The following is a 25,448-nucleotide window of genomic DNA, read 5'->3' on the forward strand; positions in this document are numbered from 1 at the left end:
CATGCATGGATTGTGCAAGCAACCTCACGCCTGCGTTTTCAACTAATACTAGATGGTTAAAATCTCTTGCCCCTTCTGCCCAGCAGTAAACAGAGCACCCAGTAGCATCAGTTTCATCTTCCTCAGGTGGTGTTGCTGTAAAGAGGTCTGGAAGCATGGAGAACAGTCTGCTGAAGTAGTTAAGTAGTTTTTTCCTGTATCATTCAGTCATCCCCGGCCCTCCCCTGCCCCAAGTAAACCTGAGTATTTGTCAAGCACAAAGTAGGATTTCAGAGGGAAGGTACCTGCAGAACCTGACAAGTTAGCAGGAAGTGATGTACAACTTGCGCTTTCAATAGCTGTTTAATGTTAAACATCTGTTGGTGATGATTAGCTCTGATCAGGATTTCTAGAGCTGCTAACAGCGTTTCCCATACACCTTGCTGGAAAAACAAAACAGGAACACTGCTTCAGAAATGTATTTCTCCATCTACACACTGAGAATAAGAAAACAAAATTGTTCAGGAACATAACCAAGACAGTTTTGCACCTAAGAAAAAGACTAAGTTTATCTGCAAATGGTCAGATCAGAACTAGAAACTATCAGAAAAGTGATGCTCACAGAAGATTAAGTGCTTTTTAACAATTAAGCTAAAAAAAGTATTTGTCTAAAACTGGTTTTGCCTGCCATTTACTATATTAACACTGGATGGTTATTTCCAACAGCAACTCCAGAGGGAAGCAGGGCTTCCTCAGTTGTAACAAGTTTCCCTAAAAAATTAATCCATTCAACTGACAAGCTGTTTATGTACACTTTGTTTACAGAATTCAATACACTCATGCTACCTGCATCAGATAATGGGAGCTTGATGCTACTCCCAGCTATTCAAAGAAAAATAAGGAGCACTAATTTTAGAAAGTTTTAGTAGTTACTGACATTTAACTGGAGCAATTCATTTCTGACCTCATAGTACTTTCTCTGTTTTTAAAATACTGACCTTTAGACTTCACATCTTTCCAAAACGAAAGTAATTACCTTTGCTTTAGACCATATCTTCCAGTCAAGCAGCAGCTTTTCTAATAACTGAACATCTTGGATAACTGCAGTAGAATCCACGTCAAGCATGAATTGCCCATTTTCATTTATACAGAGAATCTCATCACTGCAGCATCCTTCAAGGAGAGTCTTAAAGAGGGGAAAAAAATTTTAGTGTCAAACACACAGCAGTAGTCCTATCCAATTTTTCAAAAAATCTTTAAAGATATATCAAACTACCAAGTGAAGGCTTCTATCTATCTGGTCAGCTTTGAAAACAGTTACCAAGTTTAGTAACCCCACTGGAGATATTTAAGAGGCTTTGTTCTTTTAACACCCCTGCACAATTTTTTTGGAAAAGATTTTCAAGCATGCTCAAATGTTTTTATTAATTGCTTATGCGTCTCAGCTTACTTGAAGATCTTTGCTCACAGAAAAAGTTGGGTTTTGCCCCCCATCTCCTGAAATCAGGGTCTTTCAACACTTTTCTCTCCGCACCTATCAAGAGTTTCTAGTTCAAAGCAAAACATTCCTAGCCCTAACTTGCTCCAAATCGCTGTTCTTCCTTTGTGAAGACAGCGTCAAACAGCTTTAAAAATCACAGAGAAGTTTATAAATTTGTGCTAATGTTGAACAAAGTATCAGGTTTACAGAGCGCTACCTTCAGCATGCAAAATCCAACAATGCACTTGGGTTTGATCAACACTCGATGAATCATAGAATAGCCATTACAATTGTCCATCTCCTGTATCCTCTGTTGATTGTATTTTGTTAAAGATAGTATAAGTTGTAGCGCTAAAGCTTGAGTGTCTTCACAGCTGCTAATCTCTACAACCTGAAAAGGCAAATTTAATAAGACAGTTTAAATGAGACACATTTAGAAAAAATGCTTTGTTGCAGACTTAAATTATAGCTTCTGGATTAAATCTGTTTTAAAGATTTTGAGGTTATGTCCATAACCTTCATTTTTTCCTATATGTACATGCAGATATTCTCTCTGCAGTGGTAATTCCTACTGTGGTAAATTATGATCTGCTAAGGAAAAGTAGTCCCATTACAAGAATCCCTTTTTAAGGAGAAAGTCCATTCTAAATAAAATTTAAGTAGAAGGCACCAATTTATTCTTGCCATAGTACAAAATCACAAGGTTATGAAATACATAAGCCACTAAGAATAAACTCTGTTCACCCTGGAAAATTATGTTTCCTAAATGTTTAAGGGAAGATTTAAATTGATGTTCCTGAAAATCTAAGACTATCCCTACCTGGAAGTGTCAAACATTAAAGATTTGTTTTGCTCATAAGAGACAAGCAATTTTGTAGATGAAGAGCATGGACCATTCTTCTCTCTGCTTCCTACAGTTCTTAAATCCCAAGAAAGAGCAAATAGTATTTTTACCAAAAAACATACAAGAAGGAGCTCTCACATAAATGGAATTCCATGTGGTTGCCTTTTATAGTTTCCTTACTGTGTACTTGTTAATTCTGCTGCATTTAGTTATACACACATATACCTGTATCGTCTGACAGCTGATCTATCATTTGTTTGCTTTACTGACACAATCTACAGCAGGATATGTAGCACATGCTTCACATAAATTTACATAATACAATAACATGAATAAAGATCTTCTCCTTAGATTTCACTACCGATGTTAAAATTACAGCAGGCAATGTCTTCATAATGTGTTCATAATGTCTGAACACCTGACTGCCTCTGGCCTCATGTGCACTGGTTGCCCTCCACATACCTTTCATAACACTACCATTGCCAAAGGCACACAAACCACGCAAGTTTTAGGCCTCTATTAGTATTTTGAATTAAATTTAGTCCTTCAGAGACTCCTAGCACAAATGTTAACTGTGACCTTTACAGGGAGAGGCTAAGTAGCAACTAAGTTAAAGCTGACAACCTTAATATTTTGTGAAGTCACAGTTTTTCTTAGGATAAGCTTTTGAACATGGGTGAACGGTTGTCTCAAAGCTCTCTACTATTTATTCCATAAAAAAAGCTCTGCATGCTGTGTAGTTTTACATTTATCCATACCTGCATTGTGAATATCCTGTGTTTAAAGTGCTAAAGACAGGCAACTAAGTGCCTTTAAAAATTAGAGAGCAAAAATATAGTAAGTTCTACATCACTCCCCAAAATAATCTCCTGACATTTAAGAGCCCCATCTCTAAATGAGAATGCAGCACCACACCTTACATTCTAGCAATACTATAAAAAACATTAGGTAATAGATTTAAGTTTCCAATTTAAGACAACCTGCATGGTGTAGTCTGTGTTAAGCCACAGGTATTTTCTACATATTTTCTTTAAGAAAAAAAGAAATCACATGCAGACTAGAGCAAGGCAGTTAGAATACGTGATTTGCTACCCAAGATCCAAGGAAAATTTTATATGGGAGAACACATACATGGACCCCCCCCTCCTCCAGCCCTCTTACCCTAGCAAAGAGGAATACAAATGCACCAGTTCCTCCGATTTCATGTAGTATACCCTGAAGAGTTTTATATTCAACAGACTGAAGTGTTTTCAGGTGATGAGAGTCCAATACATTGCTCTGAACTTCTTTTGAACTGAAAGGTCTCTGAGAAGGTACAGTTTTGACTTGACCTTTCAGTCTAATAACAGGTTCATATATGGTATACTGACCAGGGCAGCATGTGGTATAAACAACAGCAAGACTCTCCTGAAATCAAAGAAATAAACTTATAAGATGGGTTGGGTTTGGTTGGTTTTTTTTTTTCCAAAGAAGTTTAATATAAAACCACATCACCCCCAAAAAACCAAAAAGCCACATGCAAAAGCTACTTAACAGCAAGCAGCAGCAACTCTGGCAGCCCATTTCTACTGTACCATGAGCATGCTCTTAAGTTTTGTGTGGATGCATATGCACTAAAACCCAAGAGGATTCCTAAATTTTAGAAAATGTATGCAACAGCTACAGCTTAGAAAGTTAAGAAAACACTAAAAAAATACCACCAAGGATACCCCTCTTACCACCTGAAGAATAATTACAACCATTTTGCAGAAAAGTTACAAGGTTGAAAGAAAATGAGCATACAGAGGTACTGGGCAAATTGTTTCTCCTTCTAAAGTGGCAAGTCTAAAATAGGAAGCTATCTGCTATTTTTTTCAGAATTTCTCCAAATTTTGTTTTACGTCTATCCTTTAATCAGCTTTGCCATAAGAGGATCTCAATAGAAGAGCTTTCGTTACTGATGAAGAGACTTAGACCAAACCTAAAGCTCTTGTGGAAGTTAACAGACTCATTTTCACAGAAAACGTGCAATGATTACATTTGGGAGGTTTTTTAAAACAGAGAAATAATTACATTTAAGGCACTTCCATTCTATGCAAAAGTGTAGAGATTAATTCCTCACTCGAGCACACAGTTGTTCTCTCTTTTATTTGGTGTTTTGTAAGGCAAAATAAGCTTGAAAGATGCATGACTGATTTGTTAGGCTTTTCACTGTTCCATTCCTTCCTTCCTAACATATTCAAAATTTAGTACCGTTGTTTACAAGGATCACATCCAGACAGAATGACCTTTTGCCTACAGCGCTACTGTAGAACAAGATTACAAAAATCCCCCTAGTGGAAACGACTCATACAGCAGAAATTACCAGTGCATGAAGACAATTCCCCAAATATAACAGGCTCCACTGATAAAGCTCTATATTTTCTAGTGTAACTATGGTGACACCTGCATCTGGCATGGCTATTACAGTCAGGAAAGGTAAGAGCTAAGACCTGCCAGCAGGAAAAAGACTTTTCAGCCAAACCTGAAGCCAGCTTACTCCCTCAAAACCCTCAAAGAATTAGGATGAAGCCTTTTGTTTCCTGTTAAAGGCAGCTAAAACCTTTCTCAGTTTTAATGTCAAAAGGTTAACTAAGTCGTCCTTAGCTACCTTTACGTTAATGGACAGAAGAGCTATGTGTTCATCCTAGGGCATCTGGAAGTGCCTGCTTATCTGATAGATTAAATACACAGTATTATAGATGCTGGAACACCTAGAAGTTGTCAGAATCCCACCTAAAGCAAGATGCAATGGCCACCCTGAATGGAGTTCAGCTCCCGCTGAAATAAGTGGGAAGAACCCTGCAGTGATTTTAATGAGAACTGGATTTGCTCCTTCCTGCTCTGAGAAAGTGAAGCACTTCAGGAGACAGCAGGAAACTTTTCCAGTTGCTTAATCAGTTCTAAGAAATTAAGAACAACTTTCAAGTAGAAACTTACAATTAAAGGCCCAACATCCACTTCCTTTTTTGCCATGAAGAGCTCCTTCATTTGCTCACATTGCAGAATCTCTTTACTTATGTACTTAGAGCAATCAGTCAATGTTTTGCCATATTTACAAGGCATTACAGATATGAAGTCTGGCCCACATGTGTATAAGTAAAATGCCTCCTCCGGTCCAATCTTTGCACCTAAAATCCAGAAAAGCAGCTGTTCACTTTTTAAAATATAATAAAGCAACATTCATACATTGGCTAGTGGATTGCATCAGAGACTTTACAAAGATTATCACTAGCTGGCTTTTGTAGGCCCTGATGATGAGAAATAGTACAAGCTGGCGCTTGCTATTAGCTACTGTAGATCAGTGACTTTAACACATCGCAGGCCGGATCAATTCAGTGGCAAAGGCAACAACATCTATCCAAGCCTCCGCAAAGTTTTCCAAGCGTAGCAAGAGTACAGATAGCAACAACATGCTACATCATCATGGAGAGTTGGGTAAAGTGACCAAGAATGATGCAACAACAATAAAAGCTTACTACAACTAACAAGGAGGAAAAAATAAAAATATATAGGAAGTAGAAGGTGAAATGAACCTTCCTCCCCTTTCCAGACAGCACGTCGCAGGTCAACTGTTTGTGAGAATGCAAATTCTAAAGAAGCATTCAGAAGGACCCAAGTCTGTGATGTATGGGTACGTGACAACTGTACAGCAGTAAAGCCAACAGTCTCTGGGTACATCGGTTCTGCTGGCTGCAGGCACATGGCAATCAGACCACGTCGATTCACCAGGTGGAGCTCACATTTATGACAAGCATCTCTCCTATGGCCTGCACAAATATGCTGTACCTACACACAACATCTGCATACACCACACACCCTGACAAACTGATTTCACTTGTTTAGTAGCCCTGACCGGGTCACTGCACCTGAAGAAATGTCAGATGATGACCAGCAAGGTTCCAGCCTTCAGCACTAAGCAAACACCCAGAAGTCCTGCATAAAACTTCCCCAAAAGGGAAGAGATTATACATTTAAGAAAACCCCAAAATAACTTCAGCAGTTTCAGAAATAAGCATGCTTAACTCAGTATTTGGTCATTTGGAGTTTGCTTTTTACTATGTTTTAAGTAATTTGAAACTGGTAGTTTAGAAGCAGGTAAGTGAAATCAATTTTCCAGCTGGGAGAGATTGTGTGCTTTAAGAAAAAGCAAAAAACCAAAGCAAGTACCACCACCCCTCCATCCCCTACCCCAAGACAGTATTTAAAGAGATTTAAAGAAACAAAGTAACTGGAATTGCCAATCACAGCACTAAAAAGAAAGCAAGAGAACAGTGGCAGAAGTACCCAATACTGAAAAATTTGCATACTTTCTCCCCGATACATTATGCTGGTAGAGAATGTATTGTTGCTTTTACTGTAAAAGCTTGGCATGTTGAAAAATATCAAGTTAAGCCTTTGAACTTGAAGGGGGAAGAGGAAATGAAGATTTATTCAAGAAAAAAGCGCACAAATGTACCATTAAATAGAAGCAGATTCCCAAGATCCCATCTACCCGACAATCGAAGCAATTCTTCTTGAGATGATGTACAATGGCCAATCATACAAAATGTTTTATTACTGTCAGATGATAAACTTGATTTCCTTGGTAGCGCATAATCTAAATTAATCTCACATTTCCTAAAAATACATATAAAGAAACAAGTGTAAGTATTAAGTGATCAAAATTGCTACCTAAGGTATTCAGCTTAGGCTTAAAATAGATTGTAATATTTAAAAGATGAGAAACCACGCTGTTATCAATATTAAATTACTAAAGCCATCCTCTATTTCTAGGCACCTTAAAACTCAGTTAAATAATGATCTAAGTATTCAACTATTGCACAGAACAGAGTTCCAACTACAGTTGCCATATGGTCAAGATCTCCCTACACCTGAAATTTCTCCATCCTCTCTGTTCTCAAAGAAACTATATATATATATAACACTATACACACTTCTAAAATACTACAATTTTTCAAGAATTTCTACTATTCCTAGAAGTCAGAGACCTCTGAATATGCACTAATGCACATCATGAAAACTGTGGTTCACACATGCTGGAAAATACCATGTTGAGGATTTGCCTATACCAGGGAACACTGTCCGAGCTAGCGTGCTGCACAGCCACTGGCAATAAGCCTGATGCCTTCAGAAAACTTCTCATTAACCTTATGTACATTTACACAAACAGACCAATTGGACTGTAATGATCATCTGAAGCTTCCTGGAAGAGCCCAACTATCAGCAAGTTAGCAACTAGCTATATGCAGAGGGGCCTCATTAACTGCACATGCACAGAACACAGGGGAAACTAAACATACCACAAGATCTCCATATTTAGCCTTTATCGCTTATCAGCGTGCACAGGCTGAACAACGGGCAGGAAGAAATCAAGTTGCTTAAACAGTTAACTCCATGTCATTTCAAGACCAAAGTGAAAGAAGTTTTATACTTAATTTCAGTTGTAACTGCAGGAAGAACAACTGCGCAACAGCTTTTTTCTTAGCTAGTTTTAAGATTGTCTTTATAACATTGCCTGTTTAGTGACCAAATCCTGGAGGAATAGTGAAGAATTTTTTTTGTGATGCATCTGGTTGTTTTACAACACAGTTTTTTGACCACCTGTTTCATATTTGGGACAAAGGAAGCCTTCATAGGCCAGACTTTAGAAAGAAAGAAACTGTGATATTTCAAAAATTCCTTTTGATGTAACTTCATGCAGGCACAGGCCCAACCTAGTATCAGGTCCCTCATTCAGGAGCGAGGACCTTAAGTTTTCAGTTGAAGAAATTAGTACTTCCCACTGCCAGTTCAGATCTTGCCTGAAATATTTTTTAACTTCTCCCTTCCCCATTTCTCTCAGTGGAGCAAAATGACTGCTTTCTCTCCATCTCCTCTTCATTCCTGCTTTCAACAACAACATTGCCAGTACCTGAACTATACCCCCTTAATTCAGATTCTTAACCAGAAACATTATGCCTACTTTAACTTCGTGCCAGAGATTATTTTTTTTTTGATCTTACTCAAGGTCTTGTAGTACTTACCCCTTTCACTTATATTCACGATGAAGAAAAACACCGATCTCTGCACCGGTCCATGGTATGAACTGAAAATTCTCAAAGCAATCAAGACAGTTCTGGCTATTTCTAGGGAATTCTTAGCAATATAAGACACCCCTTCTCCCACTCCCAGAAGGCTACTCAACTATAACTTCAGCTTGTGTCAAAATAGTGCAATGTTTTCCTATCAGAGAACATCTTTTTAATATTACAAACACCCAGGCACAATTAATGTATACTTTACCTCTGACCAGAAACCCATAGCGACAGCTTCCCATGGATATTTTTTTTGCCTTCTGGCTGCTGCAGATAGGTTATTGCCAAGTGTTGCCACCTGCCCACAAGGAAAACATTCTCTGGAGATTCAGCCTGTGCCAGCAGACCAGCTTTCATCTCATCATTTGGATCCATGCACATACTATGAAAACAACAGAAAAGAAAAAGTGTGTGTGTGGTTTTGAATTTGCATTTTAAGTCCCAAATCTGCCATTTTTTGGCCTGTTACTTTGCAATTGCATTCCTTAACTTTCACTGAATTTTTTTTTTTTTTTGATCACAATGTTATATTTAGAGTGCTCAACATAAGCTAGGGAAGAAAATCCTCACATTAAGGTTTCAACTTAAGTTATTTAACTTGTTTGCATTAATCTGCTTACACTTAAGATAATGTTATTATCTCAATTTTACAGATAAGTTAAATTCAGTTTATTGAAAAAATGCAGGTGCTTTGAACACTGAAATAGAGTGTAAAACTGCAGCTTTAAATCTATTTTAAGGATATTACCTATGAGAACTAGATTAGGGCTAAAATGTGTTCAGAAAATTAAAACTAAGATTGTCATAGTAAGTATTTAACAGCAGCAATTTTCACACCCAAAGTGTGAAAAATTACAGCTACAAAAGCTTTTGCTTCACATATTTACTGCGTCATTCCATTAATACTTAAATAGAAATATAACGCGGTACGAGGTAGCAATTCATGACTGATCTTGCTTTGGGCAATTATTCATAGATGACTACACAAAACAAAACTAGAAACTAATACTAAGCAAGTAAACCTGTAGATCTGTATGCAATAAACTTACTTGATGCTGCCAACAGTGTGCAAAGACAATTCTACTACAGAAATTAGTTCTCTATTCTTCACCAGTATTCTCCGCAAGATGCTACTGAAAGTAACAATACATATGTTCACAAGACCACTTTTGGACTAATACACCATACCGAAATATGAATGCTCCAGTGTTCAAGTCTGCCCAGACTTGTATCATCAATGCTTTGGAACCCAGTGAAATTATATGAATACAGCCATCTTCAACAAGCTTATCTCCTAGGCTTAGGTATTCCGTTCCTGCAGTCTTTGTTTCTTCTAGAATTATAAACATATTCATACACAATTATAATACAATACAACAAGAACTTTCCTACGAGTTACCAAATGTGAAAGGAAATAGTTCCAGTACTGCAGATTTATTTTTTTTTGTATATGTGGTTGGGGGGTTTTTGGCTGTGGGTTGGTTTGGTTTTTTTTGTTGCTTGGGTTTTTTTCCTTAAGGTGAGCTGACCAATATGCACAACTATCTTGAGACCTAGGTCCCTTATAAACCTAAACACAGGAGCTTGATATTAACTCAGGACTTCACGTGTTTTTGTTTGTAACCATGTACGTTCATTAAGCATGAATACACCCTAATTCAATTATGCCTTTGACACGCCATATCATATTATATTCCTAGGCTGAACTGGCCGCATTAGTGTGCACCAAGACATTTTTAGATTTTTCCTCACAAATCATACTACCCTTTAAGTGTATATTGCATTCAATATTTTTACTTTACAAAGCAAAAGCACAGACCTAACAAAAGCAGCTCTAGTGAGTTCCAAGATTCAGGGTTGGGTTTTCCCTCCTTTTATTCAAATACAATAAAAAAAAAGAAAAGTATACCATGAAAGGTATTTAAAGTGTTGAGATTGAGGCATTTTAAATATGGAATTTTTCTTCTAACAGATTATAATCCAGAAGATTCTGCTCAAAAATGCTTGAGAGCAGGAGAGTCTCTCCAAGAGCATAAACAGAGAAATGCTGTACAGCTATTGACATTTACAATGGCACACACAAGGAAAGTTAGAGGATTTCTACTGAGTCAGCCTCAGGCTCTGACTTGGTGCATTCAGAGCACCTTTTAGGTAGAAGCTCCAATATTTAAATCTTAAATCACAAAGATGCACTAGCTCTGTATTAAAGAACACAAAAGCTACTTGCTTCATCAATACGTAAGACCAAATAAACTTGAGATCAGTCTTTTCCTATGACCTTTCAGCTGCAGCATTTAATATTTTCTTCATTATAACACGAAGTAGCAGAAAGACATCTTACTGAAGTTACAAATTCGATGAGAATACAACATTTTTAAGGAAGCAGGTATTAATCTAGCTTAAGGACCAAGGCAGGGAATGTTTTATATTTAAATATGATACAGTACTCAAAGAAAAATCAGAAACATTACCACTGCTGTTTAATATCCATCGTAAGAAAAAAATCCAACCTTCTGTATATGGGATATTGATTAGTAATACTTGTAACCAGAATCCTTCAGTGTCACCTCAATAGAAACAGGCAGTACCATATCCTCACCTGTGCTGTCAAAGCTGTTCTCTCTTACAGCTACCAGTCTGCTTCTTCTCTTTATTTTTTTCCCCTTTTCCGCTGAATTTTCTGTTTCATGAGCACACTCCAGATGAAACCACAGAGACACACTGAAGCCTTCAGACATGTGTGGCCAACAGTTTTGTCCAACTAAAGGCAAGTGAATTGGGGCTACATGCCAAGAAGAAAGCAGCTGATGACTCAAGTTTTCACCATCTGCCTCTTTCTTACTCTGTGAAAGTTTCACTCTTTTTAACAGTCCAGGAGTTTTGCTGTTGGAAGTGCCAGCAGGTTTCTGCGAAGAGTAACTAGTGAAATTTGTGCCATGTAGCAAAGGGAAGGCAAGGTACTGTAAGGGGTTCATATAAATATTAGTTTCTATAATCTTCAATACACCCTTGAGTAGTATCTCCTAGAAGAAATAAACCAAACAAATGAGGGAAAAAATATCAAACTGTTTACACCATGTAGTCAAGTGTCATTTAACTAAACAGAACCCCACTCTTCATTTAAGTTTGGATTCATGTTTTCCCCAGAGGTGGACTTCCACATCCAAACTGACACACGCCTACAAAGCATCAAGCAGTAACTTCAACAGACTGTGGCCCACAGCTTTGGGGACTTAGTCAGGGCAGACCAATCTTCAAGTTACCATGCACAAGAATCAGCTGAACCACAGCAGGTGGTCATTGCACAATCTTATCTCACATTTGTTACATGCGAACAGTTCACTTACACCTCAAAAGACCACAGCTTTTGCCACAGGTTTCAGGCTGGTTAAGCATGCACACACAGGATATCACTTTGTTACTGCAGAATCACCAACTAGCTGAGCCCTAAAGCCAGGAAGTTTCTCTAGTTACTTAGCCAATTACTGCAAGCTACCTTCAAAAAAACTGACTTGTCTCCTTGTTTGGTTTGGTACTATTTCAGACTCCGCAGTATTTTTTATTTCTTTCCACTTGTTTTCTCTACAGACTCCCACACAAACCAATAGATAGGTATTTCAGTAGTATATCCCACACAAGCAGTAGTTTCCAGACTTACACAAACCAACACAAGACAGTTTTGAAGGTAATTCCTGCTGCTAAAGCATTCCTGAAATAGCAAGATGTTTTATAATTTTGAAGGAATTACTTGAAATTTTACAGTATTACAGAGTTCCACCATCTATAACCACGTCAGTCTCCTCAAGAGGAATTTTGTTTTCTTGTGCTGAAGAAAGTTCCCAGGACTACAACCACACTTCAAAACTCTCTTTTCTAATCTTCTATTTCTTTTTCATGTTTTGGTAATGAATTCTTCCAACAACAAAATTTTATTTGCTCTGATGCATTAGAACATTACTGTTAGTCTCCTCTCTCCCCAAAACTTTTAGACAGAAAAGGATATTTTTTTCTTCATTTTTCTCATTAAGTCTCTAAATTCTGCTATGTGCTACTCCATACATACCGTACAAGGTGTCTTCTCCAAAAATATCCTCAGAAGAAGAGTTAGCTCTTCTGAACATGTCTGTGAACTCATCAAGGAAACTAACAGGTCTACCAGCACCATCTGACATGCTAAAAATAAGGAGACAAAATTCTTGAAAAGTATTTTTTGAAAGCTTTAAAAATTCATATTCCATACTATTACAAAGAAAGATTAACTTGGAATTCAGAGTGTTGTGCAAAACCATTTCACATTCAGGAAGCAGTAACAATTACAAGATGAATCCTAGAGAGATCCAATAGCAGTTCCTGACACTGTCATTCAAAATTTCATTGAACGCATCTAGAAGGCTACACCAAGCCTCACTCCTAGGTTTGCAGCGTGGAGGCTGAAAGTCTGGGAACCTAGCATCTACATTGCAAAGGCTCTCCCCACAAAGCCAGGGATCAAAGTCCTGGGATGGGTTTACATCATCTCCTGCTATGGGGCAACCTCTTTATGTGAGGCTGCCTTAAAGCAAGCATTTAATTTGCTTCCACGTTCTTGGATTAGCTACCTGTTTTCAAAATAGAAGTAAAACTCAATCAAGAGATCACTAAGACTTGTGTTACAAATAAATTTGAAATAAAGCTTGTGCTGTGATGCAGTCTGATTCAATCAGCAAGATAGCTGCTATTTTTCCAAACAGTGTTTGTAACACCGTTTCCCTAGTGTTTGTGATTTCAAGTATTATTTTGAGATCTGTCAGCATGTGTTTAAATAACAGATTTCCACTAGCTCAGAAATAACCCTGTATCTACATTGGATACCTGTCACAAGTTAAAGCAGCAGCTGCATAAATTCACATATGCCCATGAAATTGCTTTGTCAATTTTGCATTTGTATTGTGAACTAAAACTGAGTGTCTATAAATTAATAAAAAATATTTAAGTTACTTAGACCTTGAACTCACCAAGAAATCTAGATTCTGTTTGTGTCAGTATGTTGAGAAATCCTCCCAAAAGATGTTTAACAGCTCCCTGTTAAAAAATATAGGGGAAATTGGTATCTGCAACATATATACCAGCTCAAGAACTAAGAATTTCTTTCAATCAATTCTTGTCTACTATTGATTTCAAATTAAAGTCAATTCCAGCTACTTTAATTTATGGAAATATTTTTTATATTTGCTAAATCTACATCTTAAAGGTAATTGAAAAATCTAGTTAAAGATAACTCGAATTGTCTAAATTGATTAATTTGATAGATTGCTCTTTCTAAACTATACTGAAGAATGAGATTATTTGCAATTATTTAATATGTTCAGAAAAGACAAATACATGTATACTAGCAATTTAAAGCTAATAATTCACACAAAGAATTGGAGTACTGAAATTTCCTTCCCTGTTTTTGGTTTAAGCTGTAAAACACTAACTTTGCTTCTTAGTCAATTGATTATATAAAAAGCACTTTAAGCTTAAATTACTTAATCTTACTTTCCTCTTTCACGAAAGAGGCATACTCAATTTAGTTATTAAAAGGCAAAAAGAGAAGCTAATTATCAGAAATTCCAAAGGATCATGAGGACACTAACATACACATAACTAATTTCGAACAAACTTACGGAGAATAAAAGTATGAAATATTTGAGATACATCACAGAGCTTCTCAAACCCCATATTAAATACACAAAAATGTAGAATGTTCACATACATACTTATACAAGAAGATATTTCCTTTTTTTTTTTTAAACAGCCTGACAGTCATTACATCTGTATCTATGGCTCTGGTGATTGAACATTCTTGATAAGGTAAGGCAACTGTGAAACTCAAAAGCTTTGTAGGTCAAATATCTTTCAGTAACTATAGTTTCTGTTAAATGCAACACAGCTGACAACATCATTCATTTACATTGCTTCAGGTGTTACAAATGTCATAACAAGCAAGAACACTTCTGAGGTCACTCTTAGGTATAGTGGTACTATAAAAATGAAGAAAGATATACAACTGTAAGCTGTTGCCTTTGTTTAATAACATTTTTACCTGTTCTATAAGTACAGTGGCATTTCTCTCCTTCTGGCTGATGATTTTCAAGCAGCTTTGGAATACATGAGCAAGCACATCTAAACTTGCATTACCAGCTGAAAGCAAGTTTAATTCTAACATGCAGATTTCAGGATACATTAATTCTCCTTGATTGATGTTTTCAGATAGGTCATTAAAGTAACCTGAAGGACCAGAACATCCTGGTTCTGCCTTTGTGTCTGCTCCTGAAAGAAAATACTTGTCTTACTGAAGCTTACTTAGCTGAATACAGTTTGCATGATTTAAGCAGAACACTCAAGCACATGCTTTCTCCAACCTTCTCATAGGTACAAAACAAAAATAGTCTTCAGAAGTTAGTATCATCTTCTATTCTGCTTCATATTTTCCTGCTAATACAGAAGGGCAAGGATGCAGTTTCTCCAATTACATGTTCTTAAACTATGCGCCTTCATTTCCTGGGAACTGGACACACACAGTAATGTTGAAATATGCAATTCATGAAACATGACAATAAAATAGATGTAATAGAACCTCAAGCATCTACACAGAACACCAAGCCTGCCCAGAAAGGAGGTTAAAATTAATGATTTTCTGTTAAAATGTCAGGGGAAGCAGTTATTTAGTTAAGTCAAAAAACACACATGGCAGAATACCTGCAAGATAACCAAAAAAAGTAAGAAATCCCCACATTTAAGCCTCTCCACTAACATCTTGGAGAGACTCTAAAACATTACTTAAGTTACTTGGTATAGAGGTAAGTTTCATGCAAATGTTTCATGGAAATATTACAGGCTAAGCTTTTAATCCAGAAATGGTTTTTGAGTGCTGTGTATCTGTTGATAAAGCCTAGTTACACTGGTAAACAACAACAGTTGAATGCAGTTGTATCAAAGGCCGTTACTGCTCAGGCTGACCTCATACAAGAACATAAGCATCCAGATGTTCAGCACAAAGAAAAACATTAAAGCAAATTAGCATTCAGAATTTGTTACACAGAATACAGCAAGAGATGTGCACCATCAGTCACTGAATGAATATAAAAGATATATTCTATCATCAGGAAGCTATCACAAGCCAAATAAAGCACGTGATTAGGAAAAGGCAGTACAGATACACCAAGGGCAAATAGTGCTTGGCAAAGCTCATCACCTTCAACGGCAAACTAGCCTGCTCAGTTGATAAGGGGCAAGCAGTGGACATGGTCTACCTGGACTTCTCCAAGGCTTTTGATATGGTTTCCCACAGCCTCCTCCTAGAGAAACTGATGTGTTATGGTCCAGACAAGTGGTCCATGCAGTGGGGGAGGAGCTGGCTGACAGGCTGCACCAAGAGGGTGGTAAATAGCTCCTTTTCAAACTGGCAACCTGACACAAGTGGGGTCCCCCAGGGATCAGTATTGGGCCCAACACTGTTTAGTATCTTCATAACTGACCTGGATAATGGGATCATGTGTACCCTGATCAAGTTTGCCAATGATAAACTGAGTGGGGAAGTGGATGCTTCAGAAGGGAGAGCTACCCTGCAGGAAGACATGTTAACAAGAACCTTATGAAGTCCACTAAAGGCAAGTAAGGTCCTGCACCTGGGAAAACATAATCCAGGAGCGCAGCACAGCCTGGGATCCACCTGTCTGGGGAGCAGCTCTGTGGACAGGGACCTGGGGGTCCTGGTGGACAGCAAGCTCAATATGAGCAAGCAGTGCGCTGCTGCGGCAAAGCAAGCCGTCAGGACGCTGGGCTGCAGCACCAAGGGCATCACCAGCAGAAAGAAAGAAGCCATTATCCCACTCTACTCGGCACTCGTCAGCCACACCTGGAATACTGTGTTCAGTTTTGGTCCCCGCTATACAAAACAGATGTGGACAGGCTGCACCGAGTCCAGAGAAGAGCCACAAAGATGGCCAAAGGCCTGGGAAGCCTGCCGTGAGAGGAAAGGCTGACAGAACGGGGTTCGTTCAGCCTCGAGAAAAGGCGGCTCAGGGGAGCCCTTATCCCTGTGTTCCAGTATTTAAAGGGTGGCTACAAAGGTGGAAGACTCCCTTTTTACAAGGAGTCCCATAGAGAAGACAGGGGTAATGGGTACAAGTTACTCCTGGGGAGATTCCAATTGGACACAAGAGGAAAATTTTTCCCTATGAGAGCAACTGGCCATCGGAATTAATCTCCCCGGGGAAGTGGTGGAATCCCCAACACTGGACAATTTCCAGCTTCAGTTGGACAGGGTGCTGGGCCATCTGGTCTAGACCATGCTTCTACCACGAAAGGTTGGACCAGATGATCCTTGAGGTCCCTTCCAACCTGGTATTCTATGATGTAATTAGATGACTTCATTTTTACCAGTTATAATATTCAATTTAAAAAAAATCAAGCATTGATTTCCGAACTACTGACAAGCATCTCTGGAAAAAGTTGCTTCTAGACCACAATAATACATTTGAACAACATGACTTTAGAGCAGAAGTCACATAAATCAATACAACCAAGACAAAACAGTTCCTGTAACACTCAGTAAGAATATGCATCATCTCTCCATCTGTAACTGCACACTACTAGAAATAAAAGACTTAAACTGCTTCCACCTGTTAAAGGTCTTTGATGCTCACCTTTCCTTTTGTCCTTCTCAAGTGAACAAGCTTTGCTAGGTCATAAAGACTGCTTTGTATATTCAGAAAGTTCACACTTACCTTCATTCTTGGTTTCACTATCATCAGGGTTACTTTCACTATCTGCTTCATATCCTTCCTCTTCAGCAAAAAGTTTAAGACTACAGCACTGTGATTCTTCAGTTTCTTCAGAAATATCTCCAGGTTGTGACACAGGCTCCTTTTCAGCATAGTGGATCTGTATAAGACATCAGGCAAGTTTACCATCTTTAGTCAGAAAAGCAACTAATTTAGAAATTTCCAGATGCCTGTTTTCTCCAAGCCCAATGGTATAAGGAATAGATTAATCACATGCTTTCAAAAACACTTGATATGTTTAAGAACACTTCATTCTTACAGAAAAAAAATATGATTTGTCAAAGATGGATTGTTCTTACCAACTACCTGACCAAAGCTCTGATAAGCAGGTGGCCAATGCATTAAGAATAACTGTTTCCAAAAAACACTATCACTATAAACATGCACCTTGACTTTTGCTCAAAAACCAAGATGTGTGCAGCCACTAAGGTCAGTCAACATCCCTGTTTGAAGCTCTCTCTTTAAGAATTTGTCACAGTGCTGTGGGATGAAAGAGTGAAGAGAACATTAAGTTTCAGGTATGTCCATGAAGCATAACACAGCTTGCTCCTTTCTGGGGTATGACTCATCTCTGAGAAGTACATGTGGGGACTGTATCAGTAACCAGCATTAAACTTACATTCTTAGATAGGAGAATCAGAGAATTAATCTTCAACTGCCAGAGCAACCAAACAACATAAACCTGACTGAGGACACCTTGCTGTATTCAGAATTAGACTACTGTGTTGGTGTTTCATACCTTTTCAGTTTTTTCTTCAGAATGATCCAGATCAGCAGAAAAAGTGCCCAACGCAACACGAAGCAGTGAATCAAACAAAGGCTTTGCCAAGTCCGTTTCTATCACTTTTGATTGAGCAAGTTGCTCTCTTATTTGAAGTAAGATATCATCCACGCAGGTGTTCTGTGGTTTGGGGAAGACAAACATTTTGATTCATGTTGTTCTGCTTTGGCTAACAGAAATGGTCTAGTACTTTCATTTAAGAACTTCCTCTTCCAACTACACTAATCTGACTTCTCAACTAAAGCCATCACATTTCATCTAGTTTCTTGCAATAAGAAAGATTTATCGTGTTTGTCATGACAAGAGATTTAGTTGGTTAAGCAAACTGCACACTAAAAAAATCTGGCAACATGCTGTTTCTCAAGCATTCCAAGCAAAAGCACTGTTTCAAAAACAAACATTTCTGAAACAGGTTCAAGAACACAGTGCATCCAAACCACACCACAACATTAGGAGTTAACAAGACAGAGGGTAACATGTCCAAGTTCACAAAAATAGCAAGTGGCCCAGACAGAACCCCAATTTCCAGTTCTCTCCTGTACCTAATACTTCCTGCTTTTGTAACAAACTGTCAAGTAAAAGTCAAGAAAGCAATTAAAACATTAAAGCACAGTGAAGGTGTCTTCGTTAAATTAACAGCTTTTTGTGGAACATTGAATTACTTCACCTTTAAGGTTTAAGTAATAGTTTTTGCAGGTGTCCTTTCAGTACCAGTGCCCTCTAGTATTCCTCTTTCTCAGGCACCACGCTCCACTCAGAACAATCATCAAAAATGCAGTATTTAAGTAACTATGTCTAACACTCACACCTTGCCTATGCAGCTTTCAGTGTTCCTCTGCTATACACAATCTCCACTGAATACTATTTCAAAAAACCCAAAGACTCTCCTATTGCTCCAAACCTACCAGCTCAGAAACCCTCTGGAATATGTGAGGCTGGACAAGCAGACTACACAGGGGAAAAAACACAACAGAAAAAGCAGGCCATAACTGACCAGAAAAAAAAAACCCAACACAAAAACAGGTACTGTCAGCCAGCAATTCATAGTTGTTAACATCTACTACTGCCTTTGTAGTCAGAGGAAACCATCCTTTTCCTCTGCTAGGGGAATTTTATGCAGAAAAACAGAATCTTCATCTGCCACGATCACAGCCTTCCCTGGGATTCAAGATACACTAATTCAGAAAACAGCATTTGATGTTGAGTTCAACCCTTAGCCATATTGTCAGCGCTGGCCCAAACCATAAGAAATATATCAAAAATAAACCAGAAATACAATTCAAAAAAGTAAACAAGGAAAAAAATAAAATCTCATCTGGCCTAGATTGATCTGCTACTCTGGGAGGCTCTCTCCCAGCCCCCAAGAAGTAGGGAATTGGCATGAACAGGGATCCAACCCAAAAGAGCAGAGAACAAAGATCACCTTGAGAACAAGCAGAGGGGTACAGTATCCTTACCAGCATCTTACCAAACACAAAAAGTGACGAGTTGACACATGGGAAAACGCCTCCCCAGAAATAGCAACTGCCAGTTTGTTCATCCAGCCACACTGATTCTTTCGTGCCTGCTGACCGCTACCCTGGCTACCGAGCACATCATTTAACTGTACGCTTTCAGTACTTCACAAAAAATATGGTACCATAAGAGCACAAGCTTATTTTTCATCCCTAAAAAGAACTACTTTTGACTAAATTACTGTTAAAATAATACTGTATGTAACAAATATGAGTAAAGTAAGCTAAGGGAAGTTGCACAGTACCTGATGAAACATCTCCACTTCCATCTTCTGCTGCATGGTGCTTGCACTGTGTAGACAGATGGTCAGCAGAGCTTCTAGGAGTCTGATACCTTGAAGTGCCCACTCAGTCTCTTCTCCTACAGTAGCCTTTAGCCCTTCAAGACTGGCAACCGAAGTAACTGAAGCATGTTCCCTACTCAAAGTGCTGTCACAGGAGACACATTCAGGCACCAGCTGTTCTGCACCAGCAAGACTGTCAGCACTATCAAGCTCCGATTGTGGCACCTCCCTTCTTTTAGCCAACTGAAGAGTCCCATCATCCTTGTTGAGAAGCTCACCATGAGGACTCCCATATGAACTTCTGCTTTCACTCAATACTCTTTCCCTCTTTTCTTGCTCCTTTTCCTTATTTTTTGCAAGTTTCTCAATTATCAGAATTAGTAATCTGTGGCATGCTTCAAAGCCTCCTAGTCTATGGAACTGTCTCTGGAAAACTGAACTATACAAATAGATGCAACGACACATGGACCAAATATCTGCAGCCCTGTGAATATGTTCCAGAGAGGGCAAAGTAAGGCTCTCCAGTGACAGATAGGGCAATTTGTGGCCTAATGGCTCACTGGCTGTGCTGTCATATCCTGATGTATCTTCAGAGTCATTAGCTGAATCCAGATCACCATCTGCTTCTTTACTTACACATAAAAAAGCAATACAGAGGAATAGGTTTATTGTGTTGACATGTATGTCTTGGCACACAAACTTTTTCTTTTTTGGGTAAGCCTCTTTCAAGCCAGCATAAAACTTGCTTAGGCTTTGAGGAACTTCTGAAACGGCATGCTGGCTACAAAGAGAAGCAGGCAAGTCAGACGTAGACTCCTTTGGTTCACTGTTCAGGCCTTCCAGTTCTGGCATTGCTTGGTCTTTCTGCTGATCACCAAGGCAGAGTATCAAAGTCTCTAACACTTTTAAAGAATGGCTTCTTAAAGCATCTAAGTAATTTAACTCAGTCATTTGATTCACTCCATTACAACTCAGAAATAAGTCTCTAATTACCCTGCAAGAGAAAGCATATAAGTTACCTTATAAATTAGTCACAAATTCATGTAGTTCAGATTACACATCCAAAAATAACCCTGTTCTACACACCTGAGCAACACCAAGGACCGTTCATGTTTACAGTAATCTCTATGAATTAGTGTAAACTGTAAATTAGAGAAGAGGAACTTGTCTGCTGTATTCTAGAATCCCAAGTAAGCATCATCCATCTGGTAGTAGAAAATTCAATTTTTTGTAAGATGCAATACAGGAAATATTGATTTACTTCTAAAATTTAGATCAATGATGTATGACATTCAGTCCTGTCATTTCACCAGAAAGCAGAGATTCCTTCTCAAATAAACTTGAAGTTTTAAGACTTTTTACTAGCTATGTCTATTATTACATGGACAATGTATTTCAAGACAGAATTCAGGAAAACTTTCCAAGCACAACTTCTTATGCAATTGTTACAGTAGGATGTCCAATGTTAAAAAACCTTTCAGTGTATTTGTTTCCAGGTATGTCTTCCCCTCCTTTCTACTCCAAGTATTACACTGAGTTCATATAGAATTTGGGGTAAGGATTTGTAAGCGTCTTGGTGCACGATATTTGCTTATAGACATTCACCTTCCTTACCCTCCCATCTCCTTCCTACAGGGTCAGATTTTTAGTTTAACCGAGTTACACACTCTAGAATCAAATGAATCATTTACTTGTATATTCCCATCTTTAAGTCAGAAGGAAATAGGCTAGCTTGCCCTTTTTTAAACCTCAATCTTATTTCTCCTGCCTCTTTGCCATTCAGTGCACTTTCAAAAATTAATGGTTCCTAATACAGTTTAGGTTAGGGTAAGAGTTAAAAATATTAAGACTATCGTTTGCATGACCTGGAATACTGATCTATTCTTTACAATTGCCCCAGATAACCCTAATAAATTCACTTCCGTTCATCAGGACTCCAACAGAAAAGATCAGAACCTTTCTTGCACAAAAGGACACATTCATATTTTGAATAAGCTTTGAATATATATTGTATTACACAACTATTTCATCAATTCACTAATAAATAGAAAATTTTCCATTTCATGCCTTGGAAGAATGTTTGTACATTTGTTTCCTTTTAAAAAAAAACCCTATGATTAAATGAACAGGATTTTGTAAATTAGGAAACTTACACAAGTAACATTAAGAAACTTAAGCAAGTAAACCTCTCAAGCCTTATTTTTGAAAGGTGGCTGGTTTCTAAGAAGACCATTCTAGAAGGGAAAGGGAAACAAATCAGGAAACTATCCCCACAGAACAGTGACATGTCAATCCGTACAACATTCCTGACTGACTTTAGCATGAGGAATCAAGAGGCAAAGAGCATGTCACATTGTACAAAGATTTTTATTTGTTTCTACACATTTTGGTTTGTTAAAGGCCTAATCCATCAGTAGAGAGCCCTCACTTTCTGGGGTTTATGAATCTAGGATTACATCTTACGTTATTCAAGCATTTACCTTTTTGCCACCCCTGCGATATCCAAGTGCTGCCCTACAGCCCAAATAAAACTGTTCTGATCAGTAACAAATCTAAAAAGCTCTCCATGTTATTAGCATGTTTTCCATTAAAAAACAGAAAATCAACCAACCTGGATTTAAGCAACACAGGGAGCGTCTGCAAATAAATCTGAAGTACTTCAGAAGGCAAATACTGGCTATGGTAACTACGTGTGTGTTTATCAGCTGTAGTTTGTCCAAGTTGTTGAGCATGGCAAGCTAGCTCAACACCTCTCTGAAGCACAGGATTATAAATACAGTTATATAGTTTCCATTGGACAACTGCATTTCCCTTTTGAATTAAGTGGCAAATATGGGTTGCAATCTGCATGCCGCGTACTTTGTCTTCTTCAAAAACAATGTCCTGATAAGCCTCCAGTGCATGCCATCTCAACAACATATCTTCAGATCCAGTGCTAGGCAGAATTCCCTGAACTCTGCAAGAGGAACTAGATGCAAGACCAGTGTCACTAGTGCTGCCCTGCAAGGCATCTTCCAGCTGAGCAAGTTGATCACAGTCTACAGTACATATATTGCAGGACGCCTGTATAATTTTTGGAGAAACTTCTGCTCCACCCAGCTGATCCAATATAAACTTGTTAAGGATGTTCAGTATGTGCTGTTGAAAGTTTTTTAATATTGGTAACTTGGAGGCATGAAGCAACGGGACAATCACAGACTTCGGATCCATACAACAACATATTCCTACATTATGTACACCCGAGAGAATCTGAACACAGGTATTGCTCAGAGAAACTTGCTGCAACAAGTGCAAACACTGGTGTGCACAAACAGCAATGCAACAGCATCTGTCAGGATAATGAATTTCTCCATCAGCAGTTTCAAAGGGGTTTTTGGAACCCTGGTTTTTAAAAGTAGATACAGACAGCCCAGAGAGATCTCTGTGGTGATGCATGAAGTGAGAGTACTCACACCGTCTGTGCCGCTTTCTCGTACACATTGATTGATGAAGCTGCTCTGATTTCACTTTTTTGACAGTGCTGATTATTTTCATGATGCTGTTGATTAGGGCTTTCAGATGCTCTGAGGCTTCCCCCGTTACTCCCTCATTCTTCATACAGAGCCATTCCATCTGAAGCACTGTAACTTCAAACAGCTTAAAGCCCTGATGCTGTATGAACTCATGAACCAGATCTATAGCTTGGCTAAAGTAGAACGGATTGGAGGCTGCACTCTGTAGGCAGCAGATCAAAATCTGCAAGACCCCTTCTATGACCTCAGGTAGAAGCAAGGCTCTGTGATGATACCTAGAAAATACATAGTCATCCTGAACTGGCTGCTGTAGTGTTTTCTTGTATCCTGCAGCAAAAGGATCGGGTTGCTTTCCCAAGCAAGTTCTGATTTTTACTGCTGCTTTGAGTAAGTCTGTTAAGTTTCTTCGTAAATTGTCAGGCATTGTTTCTGTATTGCTAATGTCTAAAGACATGAGATGCAGCACTGTTCGAAAGAGCATCCTTTGGATCAGAGCCACAGGTTCTTCTGTCCACCCTGCAGAAACTACTTCATTTTCTGTGTTACTAACACTGCAACAGTCTCCAAATCCTGCCAAGAACTCTGTCAAAGTGGGCACCACGCTAGCTGAAAGAGCAGAACTGTGATTCAGCATAATGTCAAATTTGCATACTTTCTCTAGGAGAGACAGTAAGACACGGCATAAGTCAAAAGGAGAGTTATCCATGTTGCTCTCAGCAGTTCCTGCAACTGGCTCATTCAGAATCCCTGGGTTTAGCTCATGTGCTGGAATATTTTTGCTGGAACTTTCTGGATTTGGGGCATCAAAATTAGAATTTGGTACCGCTTCTGCAGGTAGGCAATCACTTCGCCCTACAAGGTAGCTGCCCCTAACTGGATGTGTTAAAAAAGGCTGCAGTAACTGGGAGCGTCTGTGTTTTGTTACTACAGTAGTCTTGTCATCAGAATTGCCTTCTGAATCTGAAGTGGACAGCTGAGATCGCCTTGCATCTCGCACAGAGTAACGATGGGTGGTTTTGCGCAGACGTCCACTTTTTCGAGATCGAGCATTTAGTTTTACAGAAGTCTGAAGAGGTGAACGAGTGCTTCCATCTAAGCCTAGTTTTTCCTGAGTAGATTTCACAGAACTTGAATTATTCTCTTTGGTCAGACATATGTCTACTGTAAAGGGTATATTAAAATCTGTTGAAACAGAATAACAAAGGAACATTAAAAGAATATTCAGGAATATTTACAGTTTAATACTTCCAGCTTAAAAATATGAAACATTCATATCTTAATAGGTCATGGTTTTGCATATACCTATGCCCGATATTTTCAGTATTAAAAAAAGCCAGCAACAATTCACATTTAGGAACCATACTGGCTATTTTCAACGCCTAGACAGATTAGCTCATTTTCTAACTAGGGTTAGACAAGAATGTGCTAGAAAGTTTCCTATAAGTTTTTTTTAGGCACAGCTTTTCCATTCTCTTAAGAAATGATGGTATCAAGGTAGATGAAAGGACTCTTTTGGTAAGCAATGGTAAGAAAGCTTAGTCTGAAAGCCTTTTGGATTGTTACAGATGGGATATAAACGAACAATATAGCCACAAGCCTCCAGTTACATTCAATTTAAATTTGGATAACTTAAGACAGACTAATACAAAAGTAAACTATGAATCAGCAGGATACCAGCTGAGATCTCCTCTATTACTTGGCTATGGAAGCACTTTTAGACACTTACTCTAAGCAATATTTACTTTGTATATACCATTTGATATATTCAAAGTCTCACTATAAGTACTGCCAAACAGCCCTATCCCACAACAAGTGAAAATAAAAAACTCTAAGGGGAGGAAAGGTGGTCTTTCAACTTGGCCACTTTTTGCAACTCAGCTGCTACAGGATCTGGGGGCATTAACTCACAGTCCTCTTAGAATGCATGAATTGTTAGCGTATTAGTTCTGATAGAAAAAAAAATTTCTCTGCTTAGAAACAGTGCAGACCTTCAAGTATACAGACCTCTGCCTTTAACATTAATTAACAGCATTAATTGTTCCCAACACAAAAGGCAGAAACAGAAGTAATGAATTTTAAAATATTCAGGGGCAAGAGGGAGATGGAAAGGAATAATGTTTAGGGTGCTGAATATTCCCACAAAAGCCAAGCC

At 38.4% G+C, this 25,448-nt stretch overlaps 1 protein-coding gene across 3 annotated transcripts in view; it reads right to left on the reverse strand.

The window, feature by feature from the left end:
- The window catches only part of LYST (lysosomal trafficking regulator), a 96,807-nt gene that overhangs the window by 39,210 nt on the left and 32,149 nt on the right, over positions 1 to 25,448 (reverse strand). For all 3 annotated transcript variants that reach the window (XM_005436539.4, XM_055713514.1, XM_055713515.1), the window contains exons 5-20: positions 22,396 to 24,478; positions 19,746 to 20,778; positions 17,945 to 18,106; positions 17,149 to 17,305; positions 14,463 to 14,689; positions 13,393 to 13,459; positions 12,462 to 12,571; positions 10,998 to 11,421; positions 9,587 to 9,731; positions 8,607 to 8,780; positions 6,781 to 6,941; positions 5,262 to 5,452; positions 3,465 to 3,710; positions 1,677 to 1,850; positions 1,016 to 1,165; positions 285 to 422 (exon numbers count right to left, since the gene is read on the reverse strand). In XM_005436539.4, coding sequence (XP_005436596.2) covers positions 285 to 422; positions 1,016 to 1,165; positions 1,677 to 1,850; positions 3,465 to 3,710; positions 5,262 to 5,452; positions 6,781 to 6,941; positions 8,607 to 8,780; positions 9,587 to 9,731; positions 10,998 to 11,421; positions 12,462 to 12,571; positions 13,393 to 13,459; positions 14,463 to 14,689; positions 17,149 to 17,305; positions 17,945 to 18,106; positions 19,746 to 20,778; positions 22,396 to 24,478 — 5,642 coding nt within the window. The remainder of the gene's footprint in view (positions 1 to 284; positions 423 to 1,015; positions 1,166 to 1,676; positions 1,851 to 3,464; positions 3,711 to 5,261; positions 5,453 to 6,780; positions 6,942 to 8,606; positions 8,781 to 9,586; positions 9,732 to 10,997; positions 11,422 to 12,461; positions 12,572 to 13,392; positions 13,460 to 14,462; positions 14,690 to 17,148; positions 17,306 to 17,944; positions 18,107 to 19,745; positions 20,779 to 22,395; positions 24,479 to 25,448) is intronic.

The sequence above is a fragment of the Falco cherrug genome, chromosome 6 (assembly GCF_023634085.1).
Source record: "Falco cherrug isolate bFalChe1 chromosome 6, bFalChe1.pri, whole genome shotgun sequence".
In the NCBI taxonomy this organism is placed as follows: domain Eukaryota; kingdom Metazoa; phylum Chordata; class Aves; order Falconiformes; family Falconidae; genus Falco; species Falco cherrug.